At 42.9% G+C, this 22,880-nt stretch overlaps 1 protein-coding gene across 1 annotated transcript in view; it reads right to left on the bottom strand.

Moving 5' to 3' along the window:
- Nucleotides 1–18,652, bottom strand: part of SLC20A2 (solute carrier family 20 (phosphate transporter), member 2) — a 32,845-nt gene extending 14,193 nt beyond the window's left edge. Inside the window, exons 1-7 of the mRNA XM_009698415.1 lie at nt 18,102–18,652; nt 13,272–13,412; nt 11,947–12,032; nt 9,830–9,926; nt 7,719–7,835; nt 6,812–7,015; nt 4,801–5,389 (exon numbers count right to left, since the gene is read on the bottom strand). Of these exons, the coding sequence (XP_009696717.1) occupies nt 4,801–5,389; nt 6,812–7,015; nt 7,719–7,835; nt 9,830–9,926; nt 11,947–12,032; nt 13,272–13,412; nt 18,102–18,390 (1,523 nt within the window). The 5' untranslated portion in view covers nt 18,391–18,652. The remainder of the gene's footprint in view (nt 1–4,800; nt 5,390–6,811; nt 7,016–7,718; nt 7,836–9,829; nt 9,927–11,946; nt 12,033–13,271; nt 13,413–18,101) is intronic.
- Between the last annotated feature and the right edge of the window lie 4,228 nt (nt 18,653–22,880).

Below are 22,880 nucleotides of genomic sequence, written 5' to 3'. Positions count from 1 at the left end.
AGGTGGAGAGGCAGGTAGGAAGGGACAGAAGAGGCTACCCATTTATAGGACAAGGAATCTGTACGAGAAAAGACTAAACACACACACAGACAGGTGTGTAGGAGCACAAAGCTCAGGCTTTTTTCACAGCGTAAACAGCAGATTTTAATCAGCAAACCTCACGTTGACCTACAGCATCTTTCCATGGGTCATCCAGCTTCAATTGCAAGAATTCAAGGAATAACAAGCTTCAGAGGTTGCTTGAGTCAACAAAAGCATCTTCCCATTTGCTTGGATGGCCTGCAGGGCCGACGCACCGTTTTCTCATAGCTTTCTCATTCCCAACCTGGTAGCAAAGCAGCCACAGCCACCGTTGTGCTGAGCACAGGAGTCGGCTATGGGGTTAGCAGTTCCTCTCTAGCCATTTCCACAACAGCCTGCCCAACTGCCCTCGTTTTCGGGAACTAGTGAATTCAGACATGCTTCCAGACTTTGAAACACAGCATAAACCCTACCGCTTCAGCGACTCTCCTGCTGCCTGAGTTTATACAGGTAGGCTGCCACAGCTGCAGTGTTGAGCTCTGGATCATGATGCTTTCAACTTATATTTACAGAAAATAAGCTCAGTCCAACTCAGCCGTAGGTGCATATAATCCCCACTGGCCAACAAAGCCCAGCCTCCTGGCCTCTCTGGAAAGCTGGCTCTGAACAAGCATTTAGGAAGCTGGCAGTTCTCCGTGTGTCACACTCCTGGCCCAGGTCTTTTTTTCCATCCTGCTCTTTTTATTCTCCTGTTGCCCTTGCAATGACCTGACGTGCTCCCTTTGTGCTCGGGTGCTGAGCCAGTGGGACCTGCTCATTTGGCGCCGCTAATTAAGTTCAACAACAACATTTTTTTTTCAGCGGTTCTGTCCCAACACATTTAGTTGGGATTTTAAATGCTTTAGATTTCATTCAGCCCATGTGCACGATGGTGTCACAAGGCTCTCGGCCCGGCTCAGTTAGTCCCGGCCCTGGAAGGGCTCCAGCATCCTTGACACAGCGCATATAAGCTCTGTGGCAGGGGGGCAGAAGGGGACGGTCTGAACAAAACAGTCACCCAAATAGGAGTTACCATGACTCCCTGTTTCTTTTAACGCACAACTGCCCCGGCCAGGATCCCTGCTGATGTCAGCCTAAACATGAGCCCTGACTGTGACAAACATCAGCTCCTACGCCAAAGATGGCTGGTATCCTTACGATGCTAAAAAGCAACATCTGGGAAGAAACTGGGGGTCTAGCTACCCTTATTATGAGTTAGTTGTGCAGCAAAGGCAAAATACTGATTTAACTCTTCCAGGTCCAGGGGAAAAGTCTGGACAATGAAACAAGGGAGATCTCCGTATGATTTTTTGCCTACAGAAACGCTATCCAAACTATGTGGGGCACTTGGGCTCCATAAAGTGTTTCTGAGCTGCATCATGGTTCAGTCCGTACCATATGCCTCATGCTTAAATATGCTGTAAAACAGGTCAATCATTTAACTACCTGCAGTTTTTAATTTTTATATTAGTTTTTCATTTTTCTTTTTTTGCTCCTCTTAACTGCTCCTGTCCCTTCAAGGAATACCAACAAACAGCCTGATGGAAAATAAATAGAAAACATGGGACGAGAGCGAGTTCCAGGATGTGGAAGGAAAACGTAGGAGACAAGTCCGAAAAAAAAGATGTGGACAATGGAGGTGCTGCCTTAAATATATGAGTAAGGAGCTTAAAACCAAATGCAGAGGAAAGTGGGATTTTAACAACAGGATTCAAGACTGAGAAAAAAAAAGAGAAGCAGCTTGACAGCAGCACCTGAAATGAGCAGAAGGAAAATGAACGAAGGAGGGAGATGAAAAGATAGCAGCCTTCAGTGGAAGACGGATTGCCAAGCCTCGCTTTCTTACGGAAATGTGGACAGAAAGCCATGCTACTAGCTAGGTTCTACTGCATTATTTTTAAAACAACGCACTGCCTTTCGAGCTCTGCAGATCTTTATGCAACATGCGAAGGAGCCAAGAGCCCAGTAAGAAGTCTTCTGCTCTGCTAGACAAAGACTGGCAAAATGTCTCTGCTACATAATCCACAGGACAGATATCTGTATTCCCAGAGCGTTTTACCTACTCAACCTTTCTGGCATAGAAAGGGGTCTTTAATTTTTGTTGCTTAGCTGCAACTCTGGACAATTGCAAGCATGGGTTCCTATCCAATCCTACACCCATGACCATCTTCTTGCATTTCTACCAGCTTTGACAAAACGAAGCTAACTTGTTCTTTAGTTTTGCAATTACATGAATTCAGCTTAAGAAGAGATTTTGGAATAAACAGCATTTAATAAAAACGCATGCTTCCTGGAAAATTTGGTAGGATCATTGACAGAAGCAGAGATCTGCAAAACATTAAAAAATAGGAATTTTCAGGAAAGGATATTGCCAAGGCAACAAGCCAGCCCAAATGCAGAATTCTGGGGGAATTAGGTTGCAAGATGCAAAAAAGCATACTGCAGAGAGTCTAAACCTTTTCTTTCATCCTGTCCAGCTCCTATCAACACCGAATTTGATTTCTGAACTGACTGCATCCTTACAGATCGCTTCTAACAAAATCTACTACCCTTGCCTCCTACAGAAAAGGCAAGAGATGCTTGCATAAACATGCGAGTCCTTGAGGAGTATGTATAGACATCACCTACAGGGAATAAAGGAGCAGGGGCACTGTGACCTTTCTGCAATGGTATTTCACAAGGTACCTTACAAGAAATGTCAGCGGTGTTTGTCCTTATTCCTACATTCCCTTCGGCACTTGCTGCTGGCCACTTGCAGAGCATCGGTACCGGCTTCCGTGGGTCTTTGCTCTTGCCAGTGTGCTCAGAGCAGAGGTCCTGATCAACGGAGACCATCCAAGAGGAAAGAAAATTGCACCACTGCCCTCTGATCCAGAGGATTAGGGGACCCTGGACTCTTGCCCAGAGCCAGATCTCTGCGGATACGAAGGGAGTAATAACAAGAGCGAGGACAAGAAGGCTCTTCAGAAAGTCTTACTCTGAATTCCCAGGACCCTGAATGGATGGGGACGGAAAAGGTATGTTTGTAAGTGTTTTCGAGATGAGCTCTGAGTTAAATTGGGTGGCTGACAAGAGCAAGGAGCAATAACTGTTCTCCTTGCTGAGTGGGACAGTGTTTGCCCACATGCCTAAGGAGGACGATGAAAGTTATGAACGCTGCAAAGCCCCGCTGCAAATGCTGAAACCGACACCGGCAGGGTACGGCTAAGACGGCGAGGGTTCAGCGGGAAGGGTACTCAGTACGGCCCCAGCTACAACCCAAATAAGGACTGCTGCTTCGACAAGCAGCTTCTGAGTGGATTTCGCAGGGGACCTTATCATGATATAGGAAACAGCACCTACTGAATACCAAGTGGATCGCTCCAGGCCTAGGGAAGAGGCAGTCCAGCCAAATCATAAAGGAAAAATATGCAATGTTCCCAGGGACAGAGCAAAACCACCCAAACTGCCCTTCAGCCACGTGCCACTGAGATGGCGAGGTGCAATAGGGCCCTGCAGATGAAGCAAAGCTATAAGCAGATGAGCAACGTGAGTGCAGACAAAGAAGGTACAAAATGCTCCATCCTGAGCCTACATTCTATGTCCTCCGGTCAAAAGTCTTCTACTTTGTGGAATAAAACAGAGCTGAGCCTTTTTGAGGTTGGCAAATGAGTGAGTGAAGAGATACTGTTTCATGGGGGTCTGACCAGATGACAGAGGGCAAAGAGGCGCAGATAAACATTTCTGAGATCAACTTCGGGATTTTGTCAGCTGCCTGAGTCAATATGAACACAACAGAAAGACTCCTGGGGGATGATCCTTTTCTTTTATTCCTGGGAAGTGATGTTACTGCCATGGGATTTAAGGACAGACAAGTTAAGCTTTCATGACTGAAGGATGAACTCAGTAGCTTCTTCCAAACTCAAGGAGCAACTCAACAGTGACAACGTCTCTGGATAAAACTCCTGCCAGGGAGTACTGTGTACGAGAACTATTTCGGGAGATAGGAAGCTTCTTAAATGAGTGCTAGGAGATGAGCCATAGCCCATGGTCCCTCTCTGCATGGGGCATGGGAACGTGCCCAGGGCTCCTCGGGGGTAGCTCCCTTTATTTTGGTAAAAGAACTGTGGCAGCTGTATGTGCAGTTTATGAACTTCAGTAGGACTCTGATGTTTAGACTTGTTAGATTTTCTGGGCTATTTAGTGATACACTGCCTCATGCGGTCCTACACCCCTGGAAAACTCCAAGCAAAAGATTCAGCATAAGGAAGTCTATAAGGGCTGCAGCAACCAAAATGAAGACATTCTTCACACACCTCTTTTTGCAATGTGACAAGAGATTAAATTCACCTAATGACAAAAATAGTCTAAACTTCTCATTTGCTGATGGTCTCTGATCTTGCAGTTAAAATAGGCTGTGAACTCTGCGCGACTGGGTCTGTCCTGTTTGCTTTTACAGTGGTTGGCATGCCAGGGGGAGTCTCAATGTCTCAAAGCTTGCCAAAATTAAACCTGAATTAAACTAATTACTGCGCAATTATTTAGCAGTGAATAAAAAAGATGTTACCATTGAGAAGAAAATAAACCACAGACTGAGCAGCCCAACTCCTGGAAAGCACCAGGGACATTAGTGTGACAAGCTTTGCAAAACACAGCCCTGGTGATCACCTGCCTGCTGGATTCTAACCAGCCAAGCTGGCAAACCTTGCTCCATGCACTTAAACCATAAAATTGCTGGTTTGTGAGATCTCATCCTCTTACCTGACATCATTACCTCCATGGGCAAAGGATCCAAAGCAGGCTGTTAAGATCTGGAGGAAGTGGAAAAGTAGATGGACCTGAGACTTGTCTTTCTCTTCCTTATCCTCTTCCACGGGATCAACTGGGGGACGGTTAGGATCTGCAAGTTCAGAGGCCAACTTCATTTCCACTCCACCTTCCTCTGCTTCGATCTCTGCCTCGGCCACTGCGTTGCAATAGCTGGAATAGCTGTCATAGCGAACCCGCTTCTTGGAGTAGGAAACAGTGTCTCCCACTAACTTCTCACTGTCCTCTGGAGTTGACGTATCCGCTGCCTTAAAGGAGGAATGCACGGGCATGCCACAAATAGCAGCTGTATAACAAGTATAACTGTTGTTGCGTCGTAACAGTTTGTAGTTGTTTTCTTGAGCGGGCCTCTCATCAGTGGCCCTGTCCAGGTGTATTTTGTGGAGCAAGTCTTTGTATAAACCTGAGTCCTTGTGCACAGTGTGGTAAACGTGGCCGTCGCTCCTCATCTGGCCATCAAAGCTGAAGGTGCCATTGGAAACAGGTGATTTCACTGAGGTGTGCGTCATTGAAAATGCCCTTCCTAAAAAGGCAGAGATTTAGAGTTTTTATTTCTATGAAATGTAATACAGAAGCCCCCTCTCTCCCAATTTGTGAGACAATAAAACGGCAGGGATCCAAGAGTACAGGACAAAGAAGATCAATTTGCAATATATGCACTGAATAAGCTAAGATTCAATTCACTGCAAAATAAACTCCTTCATCTTCTGCGCAAAAAGAGCTTTGTTCCAGCGTTGGGTCTCCCCCAGACATGCTGTATGACCTGCCGCAAGTCACTTGGGATCACCTATCCAAAGGTGATACTTCAAGGTTAAACCCTCAGGTTCTTTGAAAAAGTAATTTCTATAAAATTCCTTTCTTGTAAAATAAGCTCTACTTTTTCTAAGGTTTTGTCTACGTTGAATAGGCATAATAAGGATTTCTGGAGAGGTAGTTTACTGTAATTTCATACTGAATATGAGGTCACCTTTCAAAAGTACCTATGTTTAAGAGACATTTACATAACTCTTAAAAATAATTAAAAACCCCAGAAAGCAAGAAAGTTCATGTTCTGCAGAAGTATCTCCTCAGCTTTTCCAACAATTTGTATGTCTTATTTCTATGAACATGATGATAGTTATTCCCACTGTATACGTTTAACATCAGTATATGCTGTAGGACATGTCACAGCTAAGGCAGTATTTCTGAAGAAACTATCTTTTCCATCTCCTGACTTCCCAGATTTCCACTATGCAACATTCAGAATTGGTTTTAGCTATTTTTAAACAGGAAGCACACACTTAAAGGGCTTCATGTTATGACTTATTTGATTTTGTAAGAATCAGTTGAATATATTAGGCATTTATTAACCAAATTACAGGGCTGTGTAGATGTTAGCAAAGTGATATCAAAGTCAGCAGACCACTAAGTGTGGGGGGGTGCGATCCCACCACACGGGAGAACAAAACGAGCTTTATGCACACAAGCCTACTTCTTATAAATATACGTTCAGAAAACAATGCGTGGGATTTTCCTAGTGGACACGCTCCAAACAGTCATACGTTTGTCAACTAAAGCCCAAATCTTTTCATCTCCTGTGGTAGTATGCTAATCATCTTTATGCTGAATTTAACCTTCATACATGAGCAATTTGTGTTCTCTGTATTTTTCCACTGCTTAAAAGGAAACACCATTAAGGATACAAAGTAAAGAAAAAAGGAAAGTAATTTGTGTTTTCAGCTGTTTCTAAAATTGAAATACAGCCAAACAAAATGTAAATGTTTTTAAGTCCTCTCTAGAAAATGTCACTTGTAAATGAGCATCTTTCCCAACAAGCGCTGAAGAGGGATTAGAGCTGGAAATCCCAAACATTAACTTACCATTTACAACAGAGACATACTTGCAGTTAAGAAGCCCTATCGAAACAGGGAGAAGATAAACCCTCTGTGTTGTCTTAGTTTCTTACCATAGGGTACACGCGGATGGTTTCCATTTGCAATAGTATCTGATGCCCCAGCAGCTTCTGTTACTGAGCCAGTAAGGGGAATAGTGCTCTCGTCAGATGCTTTGGCACCGGGAAGCTCTTTAAAGACTGGTGTTTCTTCATCTTGAATTTTATCAAGACTTTCATCTGATATCCTTGACAGTGCAGCATCTTTCTTTAACCGGCCTAAGGAAATAACAGTACTGTAATTTTAAACCCAACCTATCTGTCTTGCTGCTTATGTTTCCACTGTTTGCATCAATGGCATAGATCAATGTGGATACAATAACCTGGCTCCATTTCATACACATTCTTTATTTATTTCTAACACTTGTCTTTACTAAATTCATCTGAGAAAATTCTAGAGTATCTTTGTTTCTTCCTACAAAATTTGCCGAAGTAGGTAACTGAAGCGAGACACCAAGCTGCTCATTTATTGATGAAATCTGAATTTTTTCTCTGCGTTTTAAACACTGCATTTTTTGAGAGTAGCAAAGCAAACAAGCAAAACACTGTAAAGCTAAAGCTGTGATCAGCCCAACTTACTGTAAAGTTAAAGAAGTCACTTAAAGATAACCATTCTGCCAGATTTTTCCTCTTTAACATTTCCTTAATAAAATATAAAGCAGATTATATTCCAGGATTTATTTTCCTGTTTCTGCTAGGCTCTAGAAGAAGTAAGCACTGCAACAGATCGCCTAACATGGTTTTGAATGTCTACCACTGCAGGTTTTTAAGAGCAGGTTACACAAATACATGAGGAATAGCTTAAGTACATCCTGCCTGTGGGTGGGGACTGAGCTAAGTGACCTCTCAAGGGCACTTCCAGCTCTGAAATGAAATTTTCCGAGATTTTACATCACTCGCATTTCATCAAGCAACTACTTACTTTCTATTTTTCTCTTCATCCAGGGGCACACAAAAATCCAGACTAAGATGGCAAACACTAAGGATACGCCGACTGATATTAGAGCAATGGCCCACATTGGTAGTACCAGTCCCAGTACTGTGAAGACAAAGAAATAAAACCCAAGCAAACTGTAAATTAACATGACTTAATTATCTTAGGCAGTGGAAGAGCAGTCTGTTGCAGAAAAGCCTGTGTTCACAATGTATTCAAAACCAACATGAATGAGCCGATCATTTTTAACATGTCTATCAGTTAGTGCAGGATTTAAAGGTCTAGTTGACATGCAAACATTTGCAGGTTTAGTCTCCCAATTCTCTGTTACTCCACTGTGACCTTATTTCTAAAGAAGTCAGGGGTAAAACTCCCACATCAGGGCTGCTAAAACAAGTTTGTAGTGATTTTATACACTAATGCATGTTAAACCATGTTGCCCATTAGGGTAAGTATTTACTCAACCTTCGCTCTGGTCAATAAAGCCTGATGCTTAGCTTAATCTAAGCCATTATTTGCTTATGATAATAGCTTAATGTCGCACTTGAGAGGTGAGGTTTCAGTCTTGCAATGCGCAATCACGTCAATAACTCGTGTTCCTCTAAGTATCCCCCCAACAGAACTCCTTGTGCTTGTTCCATTAAATGATCAGACCCTTAATGAAGAAAGTGCTTGGACTCTCATCTTTCAAACCTGTATATGCACGCCTATCTTGAAACCTACGTGATTAATTCATCCTTTTGAGTAAACATTGTCAGGACGGAGGCCTTGGAGAGTAAATACATATTTCCTGAGTATCAAAAATGGAGTCCCACCTTTTTATTCACACACTTTAGAGACTGCTAAGCTGAAACAGAAGGGACATTAAGATTCTTATTTCATTTATTTTGCTTAATGAGTCACTGCAGAGTGCCTGACCTACTTCTGCAGTACAACTAATGAGGAAATGTTGGTTATACAGCTGATTTACTGTGAAACATCTTGGACACGTAGCCAGTTAGACTTAAGAAAAGGAACAGTCGAGTTATGTTACCCTCAAATGGGGAACTTCTCAAGCTTTTTATTAATTTCAGTAATGCTATGCTATGAAGTAGTCTACCAACTGCATTTATCTAGTACATCTAGTGCATCCGGTTTTAGAGAAAACAAATTTCTGTTCAAAAAAGGTCACTTTCTAAGCCTGCTTTCCTAATTCAGGGGCATGTTCAGGAGTCTCTCTTCAATTGCCTGTTCCTTCATGGCTCCGGGGAAAAATAATTTAAAGACAACATTTAATGACCAGAGTCTTCAATAAAGTAGTCAAGAGCATTGAACATCTTTTTTCTGAACTCTTTTCCTGCAAGTGCGTGTTTAAATGCTTAAGTAAAGTTAAATATAAACATATAAATGCAAATATATAAACATAAAATGTGTGAATATAAATATACAAACATAAATATAAAAAGCTAAGTAAAAGCTCAACTGTAAACACAAATTTAAATAAACATAAACATATCTGTGCACATAAAATATACAAAAATATAAATAAAGTCCTGAAAATGACATGTATCATTTCCTTCTACTGGTTGCAATGGAAACACAGCACCCAAGAAAGAAGATGCTTTCAATGCAGAAACAGGCTCAGGGCTTCTTACCATTGAAGGGAAAGAAAGAAGTAAACTTAATTAATAAGCTCCGTGCCCAATCTGCCAGAACAGTGACTCTGCTGGTTTCAGTGGAGCTATAGCATTAGACTGAGCGTGCACAGCCTACCTGCTCTTACCGCCCACTCTGAACCTTCCCTCCTTGATGCACGTATCTCGAATACCTTTGAGAGCTCAACATGTGCTCAGATTTACAAAGCCAAAGCTGGCAGCTCAGTATTTCCCCTTCCTCTAAAGAGGGATTTTATTTTTGTAGCTGTGCACTTCTCCACTACCTGGAGCGTTAGGAGGGAGTCACAAAAACACATGCACAAATAGAAGCATGATTTACTCTTGCTCTCATTAACTCCTGACGTAGGAGATGACCGTGCGGTGTCGACTGCAGGTTGGCAGAGCATCAGTATACACTGTGGGAAACCTCCCTCCCCTGCCTCCCGCTGCGGACGGCTCACTCACCTGGTGCCCCCGTGTACATGATGGAAAACACATTAATAGCTATTGTAGCAGCATAAAACACTGGAAGTGCACGGAGACCGTTGGGCACCGGGTCTTCCTGCATAGAAATCAAGGAAAAAAAGGAAACATGAGCTGGATTTTCCACCAGATTAATGTCAGCATGAATAGCCATGAGGAAAACACGTGCTCCCGAGTCGGTGCCAGGCAGGTGGAGTTTTTGGGTGGATGGTGAGAAAAGGATGGTGGCTTGTCTGGTTGCACCCGAATCCACAACGCTGGTCCTGGCAAGCACCAGCATTCTGGGGAAACTTGACACTGTCAATGGGAACCAGGGAGACAGGTTGTACTTTCAGGTCAGTTGCAGACCTGCTGCCTAGGGGCAGGTTTCTTTCTGCGAGTGTTTTCTTACCTATCTTGTCTCCAAGACAAGGAATCCCTTTCACTCGGCGTGACTGAAGGGTGCCGAGCAGGACAAGGCTTTGATATTTTTGGGACAGGGCTACAAGCATCAGTGCAACGCATCCATCGCAAAACCTTATTCCTAACCTCTCAGCTTCAACTGAGACAGCCTGGCACTTTCCACCAGCTAACAGAAATCTCTGAAATATTAAATGTCTGGCCATATTAAACAGGTAATGTACCTAAAGTGAGCGTGCGATGTTTAGCATGCCACTGTGCCTGCTGCCCACCGCGGTCTCGTGCCCTCGGTGCTCACGAGGAAAGGCTAGCTGACGGCACTGCGGAAATGCACCATGCGAGCCATGGAAAAAGCCTTTGTGAGGAGATCGCTTTGGCCTTTTGAGGGGCTCCGTGTGTTTGCAAAGAGCCTGGCAAAGCTAAGGGCTGGCTAATGTGGTTTTGTTTCCTGTTGCCATGAGCTATAAAAGAGAGCTGAGAGAAGGCTGCGGCCGCCCTGTGCTATGCCTCGGTCCCGAAGCGTGATGCGGCGTGGGCTGCATCCACAGGGCCAGCTGCTATTCACAGACATCCCCAACAAGGGCATGAACCCCTGCATCAGGCCATGGACTTGCAAGCTAAAAAGCTGCTCTTTTTTTATGCACAGTGCAAGTTGCTACCTGCTTATGCCAGAAGTTCTACAGATCCTACTACTTTGTGAATGGCACAGATGGCAGTCAGAAGACAATTTCCTTAGCTTGAACTTTTTCTGCTTTTATACCAGAGTTCATGTGATTTTGATGACTAATTTCTTAACTAGTTAGGTTCTGAAGGCAATAGAGGAATTTTTCCTCGTCCTTTATGCAACCTGAGTAATTTTAAATTCAAAGCTGGTCAAGTTTATCATCTGCTTTTATCACTGACAGTTATTTACATCAGAAATAAAGAATGATGAAGCTGAGGTTACAGGTGGTATTATTTATAGCAAAAGAATTAATCCCTCATCTGTTTATGTTCCCTGTATAACTGCTAATATAATGTCCCTTATTTTAGGTCATCGTCATGCGCTGCACTCCCCCATTTTAGCAAGTTGAATGGTGTGAGAGAAATGGAAAGAGTAGATAAAAGTGTTCTAGTTTCCAGTTCATGCTGGGTGCCAGGCAAATCATCTTCCGCACTGGAGATATATGGACTGATGTTACCTCAAAGCTGCCACTTTTGACTGAGGTCACTAAAACCCATCGATTCAGGTTTCTTGACAATCTAGGAAATATGCAGTTGCCCATCTTCTAATGTCTGATGTGCTAGAAAACCAAAGCTTAAAATTTCACTACTATGAAATACCAATTAGAGTATCTCCAAGGGAGGACTGTTCTGTTTAAATAACAGTCAGAACAGCTATCATAAGGCTAAGTCAATCCCAACCAGTTTGTACTAATACAGAAAAAATCCCAATGTACAATCCTTTAATCAAATAGAATATACAACATTAATTATCATGTAGCACCTTCTGAGCCTCAAATACTTGTAAAATTACTTACTCTGAACTTTCAGCTTTCAGCTAAGAGCAAGTACAGTTCCAATGGCTATAAAAAAATTACTAGTCTCCTGTCCAAAAAGCAAGCCACAAACCTTAAATTCTGGAAATGCCAGCACTCAAATGGGACGCTAGAACACAGCCTTCATACCAAGCACTCGCTATAATAGTGAGATTTCTTTACCTTGTTTAAAATGAAGAATCTAATCAGCACAAAGAGGACTCCAGACATCAAGCCAGACAACAGTGGGGAAATAAACCAAGAGGCAACTGTGTTGAAGAAAAGGAAAAATCAAACATGAAATAAACAGTAGTCTTGCACAATAGTTAAGTAAGTAGTTAACGAGCAATAGATTTAAAACAGTTCTTGTACAACTGGAATGAATGTTCCATGTGTTTACTTACAACTGGTGCAACTCAATGTCCAGCAACACTCATGAAAGTCAAAGTAATACTAGGCACTATTAGAAACATCAGCCAAAGCATTTCCTGATGATTTTGCAAGTTCAGCAATCTAATTAATCCGGAAAGTTTCTTGTAGTTTGATGCAGAGTGGACCAAGAAAGCCCTGTAATTTCCTAATCACCATGACCACGAATGTCGCAAGCAGGTGAAAAGCAAATGCATCTCGCAGGATGCCAGGCTGCTCGCAGGATGAAAGTCTCAATTTCCAAAATGCCACAGAAGCATCACCTGTGATGAATAGTGCGTGTACATTTTTTGTAGGCAAGGTTTGCAAGTGTCCGGGACTGATTTAACTGAAGTAGGTGACAAAACTCCCACTGATTTCAATACAATCGGATTAGGGCAGTGCTCTGGAAATCTCATCCAGAGTGATTTATTGTTTGTGGCACGGTTAACACATTGACTCTGCTGTCATTGCAAACTTTCTTATGCTTTCGACAGAATTAAAAAAAATACGCATTGCTTCAACTTCTCTAAAGCTTAATTGTATTTTCATGCCTTCAGCATCAAATCCTTTTAATACAGTGTTTAGGCTGCAACTCGGGTTACAAGGCTTCCAAAACAATAATGAAAACTCCTTCACATCCCTCCTTGGCTGTGCTGATCTTGGCAGTGGGAGGCTGTGAGTTAAACATGTGCTGTATGCCCAGCTTTCGCCTCCCTGAAGCTGGTGGGTGGAGAAACATGACTGTGGGCATTCACATGATGGCTAGCATTGTTGAGAGCAAGAACGAAGTAGTATGAGCTGCCACAAAAAGAATTAGAAGAGGAGGAACGTCACCTTGAAGCATGTCTCAGAGGGACAATGTCTCCTCAGCTTACTGCTGGGGAAGTGCAACTTGCGTCTTACTCCCTTCTCCACTGGAGACACACTGCAGCCCTTAAAGAACACGGCATCAGTGCATCTTCGGAATGACACGACTGGGGTGAGAAACAATTTAAGGAGGGAGTGCTATCAGCACAAAGTAGATTTCTGGGAATGTTTTTTGCAGGCAGTGCACACTGTTTCACATACCCTCACGTATAAAAGGAAACAGCATTTACCAATCTTGACAAGCTGCATCCACTGGACTCCCTGCGTGCCAATTGCCACCAGGGAAAATCCAATCGTAGCACCTACGATGCAATGGGTACCCGATATTGGGAGTTTCAAGAACGATGCAATCAGCTGCCAAACAGCAGAACCTAGAAAAAAAACAGTCATATGGTATAAACAACAACAGCAACAATAATGTCATGCAGAAAATTCTTCGCCATGTACCCACGTTCTTTAATGAGCGCTGCCTACACTCCATGTACACACCAGAGATCTCCTAAAGAGAGTTTTGTCCCTGTTCTGTCTCTAAAAGCAGATACTAAGACAGTTTAATAGCAGCTGTGAATGCTGCATCTTACTTACGACTTTTTATTACTAACAACTCTTTACACTGCACAACATTCTGCCTTTTTTTTTTTTTTTTTTGCAAGGCTTTCAGTATTTACAGCCTGTCTGATTAAATACACAAACTGCTCCCAGTCTGCATCAAGCTTAGGAAACCTTGTTCTTGAGAACTGGACCTGGAGGCCTCCCAGTGATCAGTGTGAGGAGGCATCCACCGTTTCACTAACGAACTACTCATGCTCCTAAAATCAGATGCTACCAGAGAAAGGCTCAAATTGTGGGGCAGGGAGTTTTTATGCCTCTTTTCAGTGACATGCGGCCATGAGTCCTCTATAGGAAAAATGGAGTGAGGAGGGAATAAGGACTCTCTCACTGCCTTCATTTGCAGCTCATTGCGGCACTGCAGAAATTCAGTACTGCAGAAGAGGCTTATCTTAGTCAAGGAGTAGCCAAAGATACCCGTGGCATAAGGAAATACGATCCTCTAACTTCGGGATGGTGGCTAACGGTCTATAAAGTAAATGCAACGTCTGGGGTCCCAACAGACGCTCCAAGGAAGGATGTATGCCAAGAGTGCAGGGGAAAAAAAAAAAAAAAAGACCCGAAGGACCAGAGAGGATGCCCTGTGTTCCTTTTCAGTCCCAACTTTTGGTAGCTGGATCAGAGCACAGCTGGCCACCAAGCCCTCCAGCACGCAGCTCCATGCTGCGACTCATTTTCACATTGCAAGGACCCAGGTTCCTTGCTCCTCTTGCAGCGGTGCTAACGTCAGGACACCAAAATCATTTTGGCAGTGACACAGCTTTCTGTGGATCTTGCCTAGTATTAGAGAATTCTTAGAAAGATCTCTTCTTCATCTTAAGACTTCATGGCCCTAGGGCTAAATCTTTATGTGTTAAGAGGCCCCAGTGGCAGCAATCCAACTGCTATGAGAGATCCCGTATTTTCGGGCTCGTGCCACCTCTCTTTAACAGATTTGCAGCAGACACAGGTGATAAAGCAAGGTCACTGAACATATGCTGTTACTCAAAATCTCAGCCTCCATCGATTCCAACAGGAGAAGATGGTTTGAAGGTCTCAAAACGGAGCCATCTGCAAATGGTGATTTGCTGGCATCATACGCGGCTACGTTTGGAAGTCAACCAGTTTGTAAAACTGATCTCTCCTGGGGTACTATCCCACAACAACTGGTACTCCTATTGCTCTTGGAAATTCTAGATCAAACACGGAACACCTGCTCTTTAATTTTTTGGCTTCCCTTCCACTGTACTAAAATAAAAATAAATACACTTTGAAACCTTTGACATGAACTTAAAGACCAGCAAGTGGAAGTGAGGTGAAAGAGAAAACAGATGGTAACATCTGTAAAGAGCCAAATAAACAGATAAGCCAGCCATAGATATGTAATTACAAAATACTCGGTCTAAAACATAGGAAAAATGCAACCAAGCCACAGCTGCACTGCAGATGTGTAGCGAGGGCTGGGTTTTTTGTTGGGGGAGGGAATAGACAGAGTATGGCACTATTTCTTATTTAATCAGCTTCACCTTGAAACCAAACAGGAGAGCAAGAGGGAAAGTGGTGGAGGACTGACGGGCAGTCTGAGAAGTCCAATGTGTGATCTAAAGAACTTTAAGGAGGCACATTAAGGAACAGAAGAAATTACAAATCAAGCCAGAGCAGGACTTTCCTGGGGCTTACAATACCTTAACTACCTACATCCAAGCTTTAACTCCTCTTTAACATAAAATGCATGTTCCCAATTTTTATCTTTGCAAAACTAACCTAGGAAGCAGGAGGCTCACTAGACCTGTCACAGAGTCCCAAATTCAGACTCTTCACACCTGCTGACACCGTGGCCGCACACCCTTTCCCCTTGGTTGCTCTCTCCCAAAGCAGGAGGTTTGGCTGCGGACTGCCCTGACCAAGAGTCGCCAGCACCGGCTTTTGGCTCAGGGTGCATTCATGCTCCCCTGCTGCTGAAGGCACTGCATCCATTCTCCCGAAGCTCCGGTGCTGCGTGCCAGCCGCGAGCCCCCGTCGAGTACCACACCACCTGCAAGACTGGGTTAGTACTTTGCTTTGCTAATCCTGGCTGAGTTGTCCTCTCTGTTGGTGGCATCTCCTTGGTCGCATCACTGCTGACTTCAGCTCCCACCAGGACCACTAGAACAACGCTCTGGCAATTCCTGACAATAACCTGACAATTAGTTAATGCTACAATTTACTCCCAAGAACAACAGTCCCTAACTTCCCTACCACCTAACAAACAACATTTCAATATGCTACAAATGATTACAAAATGTTACATTTAAAAATTTTAATCCCATTGCTCCCTGCTTCCTTTTTTCTTAGGAGAGAAGGTTGCCCTGAAAATCACCATCTGCTGTTTGCTGCGAGCATCAAAGGATCTTCCACCAACATCTGGAAAGAGGATACATTGACTTTTGGTCTCTCCCAGACTGTTGACTCCTTTAAGCCTCATTGAAATTCAGAAGCTAAGTTCATTCGCAAAAACATGATCATGAGGCATGAGAGAATGGGGAGGAAAATGCAGAGGAAAAAACAGAAAGAGGAAAAGAAAACATCCAGGATGGCTCAGAGAAAACACAGAAAAAAGTACCGTACAACCAGAGAAAAGCTGGAGATGGATTTGAGGAAAAAAACCATTGAAATCTGCAGTTTGCAACTTGTGATTAATTCTGAGATTTAAAATGTGGAATTTCTTCTTAATGCCCTTATTGGAGGAAGGGAATGCAACTGGTCATGAAGTTCACACAGGCTTATGTAAATATGCATGCAAATAAGTTGTTTTCTTTGAGCTTCTGGCCAGTTGCCTCCGCAGGGGGCATCTGAGACTTAAAACTTTGCCTGGCCAGGATCAGGACACCAGAAATAGATACAGAAAGGGAAAAGGACCCTTCCTTCCATGGGGACAGTGAGTATCAAGAACATGAAGGTCAGGAGATGCAGGTCACTTATCTTTCAGATGGTGTACGCTGCTCCCGGGCACACAGCTGTGGGAAATGATGGAGCTATCTCGGGAAGCAGAAGGCTAAATAGTGGAAGTGGAGTGGTACTAAGAAGGCACCCTACAGCTTGCGGGAAAGACCAGAAATCTGCAGCTGATCTTGAAAGACATTGAGAAAGAGGAACTGATGGGGAGTGCCAAAGAGCATTTGATGTGGTTTAAGTTGGGAACCTCACAGAGGGTTTGGGGAAGCGGCTGCGGTCCCAGAAGCGATTTTTCGCTAACCAACCCCTCTTCCCTTTGGGCAGGGGAAGGTGGCCAACCTTCAGGAGGCTCAGGAACAGCAAAAGCCCAAGGGAACCACCTCCCTGCTCTCACACACCTCGGACGAGTCCAGGAACTGGCAACTCAATGTCCATCTTGATCCATTAAAATTAAAAAAAAAAGCAAAAATCTGCCATTTCCCCAAAGAAATGGGGAAATAACTGCATGTAGTAGACCTCTGCATGAATTCACCTACCTCATGTGCAGGTCCTGCCTGAAAACTGTGGGGAGGTTAGAGAAGGTAGGTGCAAATAATATTTAGGTTAAGGAGGTTTAAGGAAGAAAATCTTTGAGTGGAGCATCCTTTTCAAACTGCGGATGCTGCGATGCTCATATAAATCACGTCGCCCTGTTGTGGGATGCCACTGACCTGCCAGAAGTGGTGCTGGGGTGGGCAGGGTGGCCCCTTGCCTGGGCTGCCTCTCCCACAGTGAAAGGGTTCCCTGCCTGCCGTCTCCTGCCCTTTAAAAGCAGGTTTGCTATTGATCCTTGAGGGAGCTCTCCAAAAGCTCACAAAGCCTCTTGTATATAAACAAAGAGTAAATACCATGGCTGAATGTTACTTACCTCAGAATATGCTATTTGTTCTAAACGGAGATTAAGCACGTGGAGCGGACTCTAAGGTACACTGAACTGCTGTCGGTTTGAGTCAGAAAAATTAAAAAGACCTTAAATGTGTGATCATCTATCTTTACTGCTCCCTTAGTTTTGCCATGGGCAAGTGTATGATTAATTGCAGTCACTCAGCTGGACAATCAGTTTAAGCAAATATGTCTGGATTTTCTGTAATTTTTAAAAACAATTTAGGTAATTCCTTCTTGTACGTATTCACTGCAAACTGCTATTTCTGTAGGATCTTCTGTACAGTCACAAAAGCTATGCTTACTTATTTTCCATTTACCGTCACAAAAATCTCCAAAATAAATCTTTCAGTACCCTAGGAATACATATATATGATGCATTAGGTTAAACATTTTTTTCTTCTATTAGTTAAATGTCTGAACCATTAAAAAATGTAAATGATTAGAAGCATTTAAAAAACATAAGAGACTAAAAAAGGAATACAGGCCCCTGCATTCACATAAAACCAGACGTGTAAGTCCAGAAGATGGGAATAACAACTAATTAATAATATTCACAACGAACAGGATGACAAATACACAACGAATGTTACTTGGAATAGGAAAGTATTACTTACCAACCATTGCACTCACTTCTCCTGCCATCAGCAGCGGGACAGTGTTGTTGTACAGGTTAACATCAATGATACCTTTCCGAATTGTTTCTCCTACTTTTGCTCCCAGTAATACTGAGCCAGTGGTTTCAAAAACTGAAGCCAAAATGCAAGCCTGGCGTAAAGTAACGACACCAGAGCCCACAGCTGTTCCGAAAGAATTGGCAACATCATTTGCACCAACTGAAAAGGCTAAAATAAAAGCAATGATAAAACCCACAATGACCATCCACAGGTACTCATCCATTGCCATCTTTCCCCAAACCGTAGATTAGCTTCCCCTTTGCAAATAGTTAATAGTCAAGGCTGGAGGGCACCGCAACGGATTTGGAAAGCAGATTTCTTGTAAACAATGAGTTCTCTCTGGAAAGTGCTGGGTAGTGTTAGAATGTGAAGAAACTGCTAACTGCTGATTTTCAAACTACTATAAATACTGTTCATTTGGCTGCCTTCGGTCAGCAGTGAAACACATTCCATATTTTGCTCCCAAACCGGTACAACTGCGATGTTCTGTCCTGCAACAGAAAAAAAAACAAAACAAAAAAAGAAAATAAAAGAAAATTAAAAAAAAAAAGAGAGGGAATACTCAGCGCAGCCCGTAACAATGCGCGTTTTCAGAAGTAAACAGATGATTTAAACCCATTAATGGGGTCCTACCTCGGCATGTGACTGTTCTAATCATAAAGCAATTCAGAAAAGGTTAAAGTTAGGTCACATCCAAAGTAATATGTTTCTTGCAATATCATCACTGACCGAGAAGATCTTTTGAGCAATTTCAAAGGATTTTGAAAGGTTGGGGTTTTTGTTTGTGTTGAATTTACTGAGCAGTGCAACAAGCCCTCTTTCTAGAAGGAGGATTCTTCTTGGCTCTTTGCACCCAGTGAATATAAGACGTGTAGAATATAAAGACGGTACCATACAGCCTGATTCCCAGCTGATGTATATCACCTAGCTGCAGCCATGGATGCACTCCTTTGAAAAACACTTTTATCTATATGTCTGTCTATATAGGAAATGCCACTGAAAATACTCTGAAGAGTATTAATATTCACCTATCACTGTTATCACCTGCCATGCAGTAAGAATACAATTTTCTTACAGCTTCTCAGTCACTGAAACAGCACAACAATCGCAATATTCCCATGTATCCCTACAGACCTAGAGAAGTCTATAAAAAAAGTTTAACTAAAAAGTTGAGCGCTCTGCTCTTTCCTATAGATGGTTACCAATGACTATCAGTTATTATATTCAAACCATTGTTATACATATCTTTTTGTACTTCTTTTGATAGCTTCAGTTTTATGGTTGCCTTTTGAATTGCATCTTAACAAGTACTTAATTAGTCTAATCTGAAAAATGAGTGAGCTCTTTCAAACCAAAAAATGGACAGAGAGGAAGGGACATTAAAAAATAAAACCTTCACCGTCCAAAAGACTGCTAAGCAGAGCGATAAGGCCCACACTGATGCCAAGATGGTCAAAAGCTAGAAGCAAATTTGCCCAAACCAGCTGCCTCGTCTCAGGGCTGCTTCTCCTCTGCCAGCGGCCACCACGAAGACGGGCCATGCCACCCTCTGCTTTCCTATCCATGTTGTTTGGCTCCAGAAAAGTGCCATTTGGGAGGTGGCAAGGGGTTAAATGAACATTTAGCAGCAAATACCCGTCAGCCAACTCCACACCTTTTAAGAAGCTTTTCAAGAGATCAGGGGATACCAGATGAAAAGCCCTGAGCCCACCTCCTGCTCCCTCTCAGTTTCCCCCCAGTTGCTTCAGTCCCATACGATATACCCACATCCACAGTTTCAAGACCATGTTTAATTTATTTTGATGACCCCAACACAATGTAGGTCCTACAGCAGCAAGGAGGAAGGGTCTTTGAAACCTCTGAAATAATGGCAAAATTAAAAATTAAAAAGATTTTGCATATTCCTGAGATGCTGGATCCTTGAGAACAACCAATAAGAAAATACCACATCTATACGTAAGCGTTTCCTAGAAACCCCTTAAGTTGATGTCAAGGATAGATACTTTCTCTAAATATACATATTCAACAGAAAAGATGTCCCTCTTTCTTTCTCTAGGTTCCAAACTGGCTGAACAACTGTTGCTCCAGTCTTTTCCAGACATGGAGCAGACATCAATCCTTGAATGCCTTGTACTCTAAAATAACATCTCGGAAGGTCTTAACGGCTAAAAACATTTGTATAAGGATTTTTATACTATGAGATAACATGAGAAAACGAAGCACCAATGCATTTTTGATGTTTGAAGACTCGTTGCCTTTTTATAACTCATGAGCACTCAGTCCATTGAGTGGAAAAGGACTTGACAGAGACAGAAAAGGTTAATGATATTTGGAAGAAATAATTAGAGTTAGCACTTGTTTGCCTGTGAAGGAAGACAAAACTCTGTTAAATTAATTCATTAAAAAAATTCCAGTATGTATATCAGATTTTTGCTAGGAGATGAAGTGCTGGACTAGCCTTGATCCTGGAGATTAATGACTAAATTCTTCATCCTGCATGGATTTACACAGTACCTCTGCCAAGTTAGCCTCAGTGCCCCAGTTTCCTCTCCTGAAAATGGGCAAAGCTGACTGAGATCCATGCATGCATCCACAGATGCTGTTATTATATGAGACCCGTTTGCTTTGGACTCGCAAGATGAAACACTCCTCTTATTCCCAACAGAGAATTTCTCTTTTCTCCACTTATCAACCAACCTACCAATTTACTGCGGTGACCCAATTTCTGGGATAAGGAAGAGCAGGGGGGTTGTGACATTCCCCCGCTGCAACGGAGTTCATGGGACAACGTTTGCCAAATCTAGCTCCTCCAGCCACAGCGAGTTCCTGCAGCTTCCAAAATAAACCACTAAGTCACAAGGTTGCCTTTATTAGCTTTCCTGGGAGCAGGGGGAAGAAGAACTCCAGATGGTCCCAAAGAAATTAAGACCTCAAGTGTGTGCATGTGTGCTCCTAAAACTCCTCGTGAAGGCCAAAGAGTCTCCCAAAGCCTGTCGGTGGGGCTCTTGGCAAAGGGCAGGCAGCTACATAATCTCCCTCCCTGTGAAATGGGATATACAGCCTCCGGAGAAAAGGATCTCTTAAGTAAGAAGTCACCTCTCTTGTCATTTTATGCAAGGTGATGGTTCAAAACAGAGCTTCCTCCAAAACTTGGGAGGCTCAACTTGACATCCACTGCGTTTGCACAAGTGACAGAGCACAGCAACGGCCATGCCTTGCCTTTAACATGATGAAAAGCAAAAGGAAAAGAGGAAAGGGAATGAACACGCGTTTAAAAATTAACAAGCAGGCAGCATTTGAATGGCTAGGTGTTGCTACTTTCAACCTTAAGTAACTGTAAGAAATGTTAAACATTTAAAGAAAAAAACAGAAATAAAAAAAAAGGAGCATATCTCTGCTGAGAAAGTTTTCAGAAATGTAAAATATCCTGCAAAGTAGGCCAGTGACTAAATACAGACTAAATCTTGTAGCATGCTTCTTTCTAGAGCCCAAAACACATCTGGCATGCTCAGACACGCTGAGCTATGCCCCTCATCACCTAATCTAACCCAAGAGCCTGTGGTATTTCATGTTACTGGGACGAAAAAGAAACTGGAAAAAACACCGTACAGTAGGGAATGGCAGATCTTCTGCTCTCTGCGTGACAGCTGGAAGTCACTAGCCTGCTTCTCTCCTGCACTCATTTATATTTCATCAACACGCCTGTACGCATGCCAAATGCAATTCAACCTGACCTGCTAGACGCTAGGAAATCCTCCCGTTTACCTGGGGGACCGATACCACCTCTCCACCAAGGCCTCCGCAGTCGGGTGCACTACGTTACTGCAGCAAACTCTGGGTGGAAAAGTTCATTTTCCTATTTATGCTTCGGATAACTCTTCCTGAACCAGCGCAGCCTGCACTGCAGCAGCCGTGCTGCAAACTCACCCTTGGGCATTAGCAAGGCAGAGGAAGCATCTCAGCTCCGGGGAGCTGCAGGACCTGAAGCTGGAGCATGCATCTCTGATGGCTGTTAGAGCGAAGGGAAACGCACAGAGATTAAATTCCAAGTTGCAAGAAGCTAATTCTGCGTTAAGGCAAGATTTTTAGCTAATACAGTTTTCTTATGATCCATTATTACAGTATCATACTTATGAGGTCTGAGTTGAAGCTTTTGACTGTTTAAATGGATTTAGAAACTTACAGAACTTGCATCTCAGTGAGAAAAGATTGATTTTTGGAAATGCTAAGCACGTCCCTCTGCCTCGCTGGCAGATGATCCAGACACCCGCCACAGACTTCATTTTGTTGCTAGCTAAACATCTTCTTATAACTCTGTCAACACAAAGTGCTATTTCTTCCGTAAGGGAGGGATGAAAACAAAACCTAGGTAAGGAAGCACCTTGATTCATGCAGAACGACAAGTGAATCCTCAGGAAAAAGTCAGGATCTCCTGGTAACGTCGAGATCATTTTAGGACATGTTTATATACAGACATTTACTAAGACAGCTCTTCTGGAAAGTATTCACAGTACACTTCTAAGCCTAGACAAGTTTTTAGTGAAAAAATAATACGAAATTTGAAAAACAAAGTTGTCAGTTCGTTTGGGTTTTTTTTGCCAAACAAATTGCTGCTAAAGAGAACGCAAAAACATCGAACGGTTAAATAAAAACTCGGGACGAAGTTCAAAGTCTAGGGAAGCAGAGCACATTACCCACCAGCAATCCAATTGTGTGACA

The sequence above is a fragment of the Cariama cristata genome, unplaced genomic scaffold (assembly GCF_000690535.1).
Source record: "Cariama cristata isolate BGI_N322 unplaced genomic scaffold, ASM69053v1 scaffold23570, whole genome shotgun sequence".
Classification (NCBI taxonomy): Eukaryota; Metazoa; Chordata; class Aves; order Cariamiformes; family Cariamidae; genus Cariama; species Cariama cristata.
The sequence above is the reverse complement of the archived record's forward strand: the minus strand, read 5'-3'. Positions and strand labels throughout refer to the sequence as shown.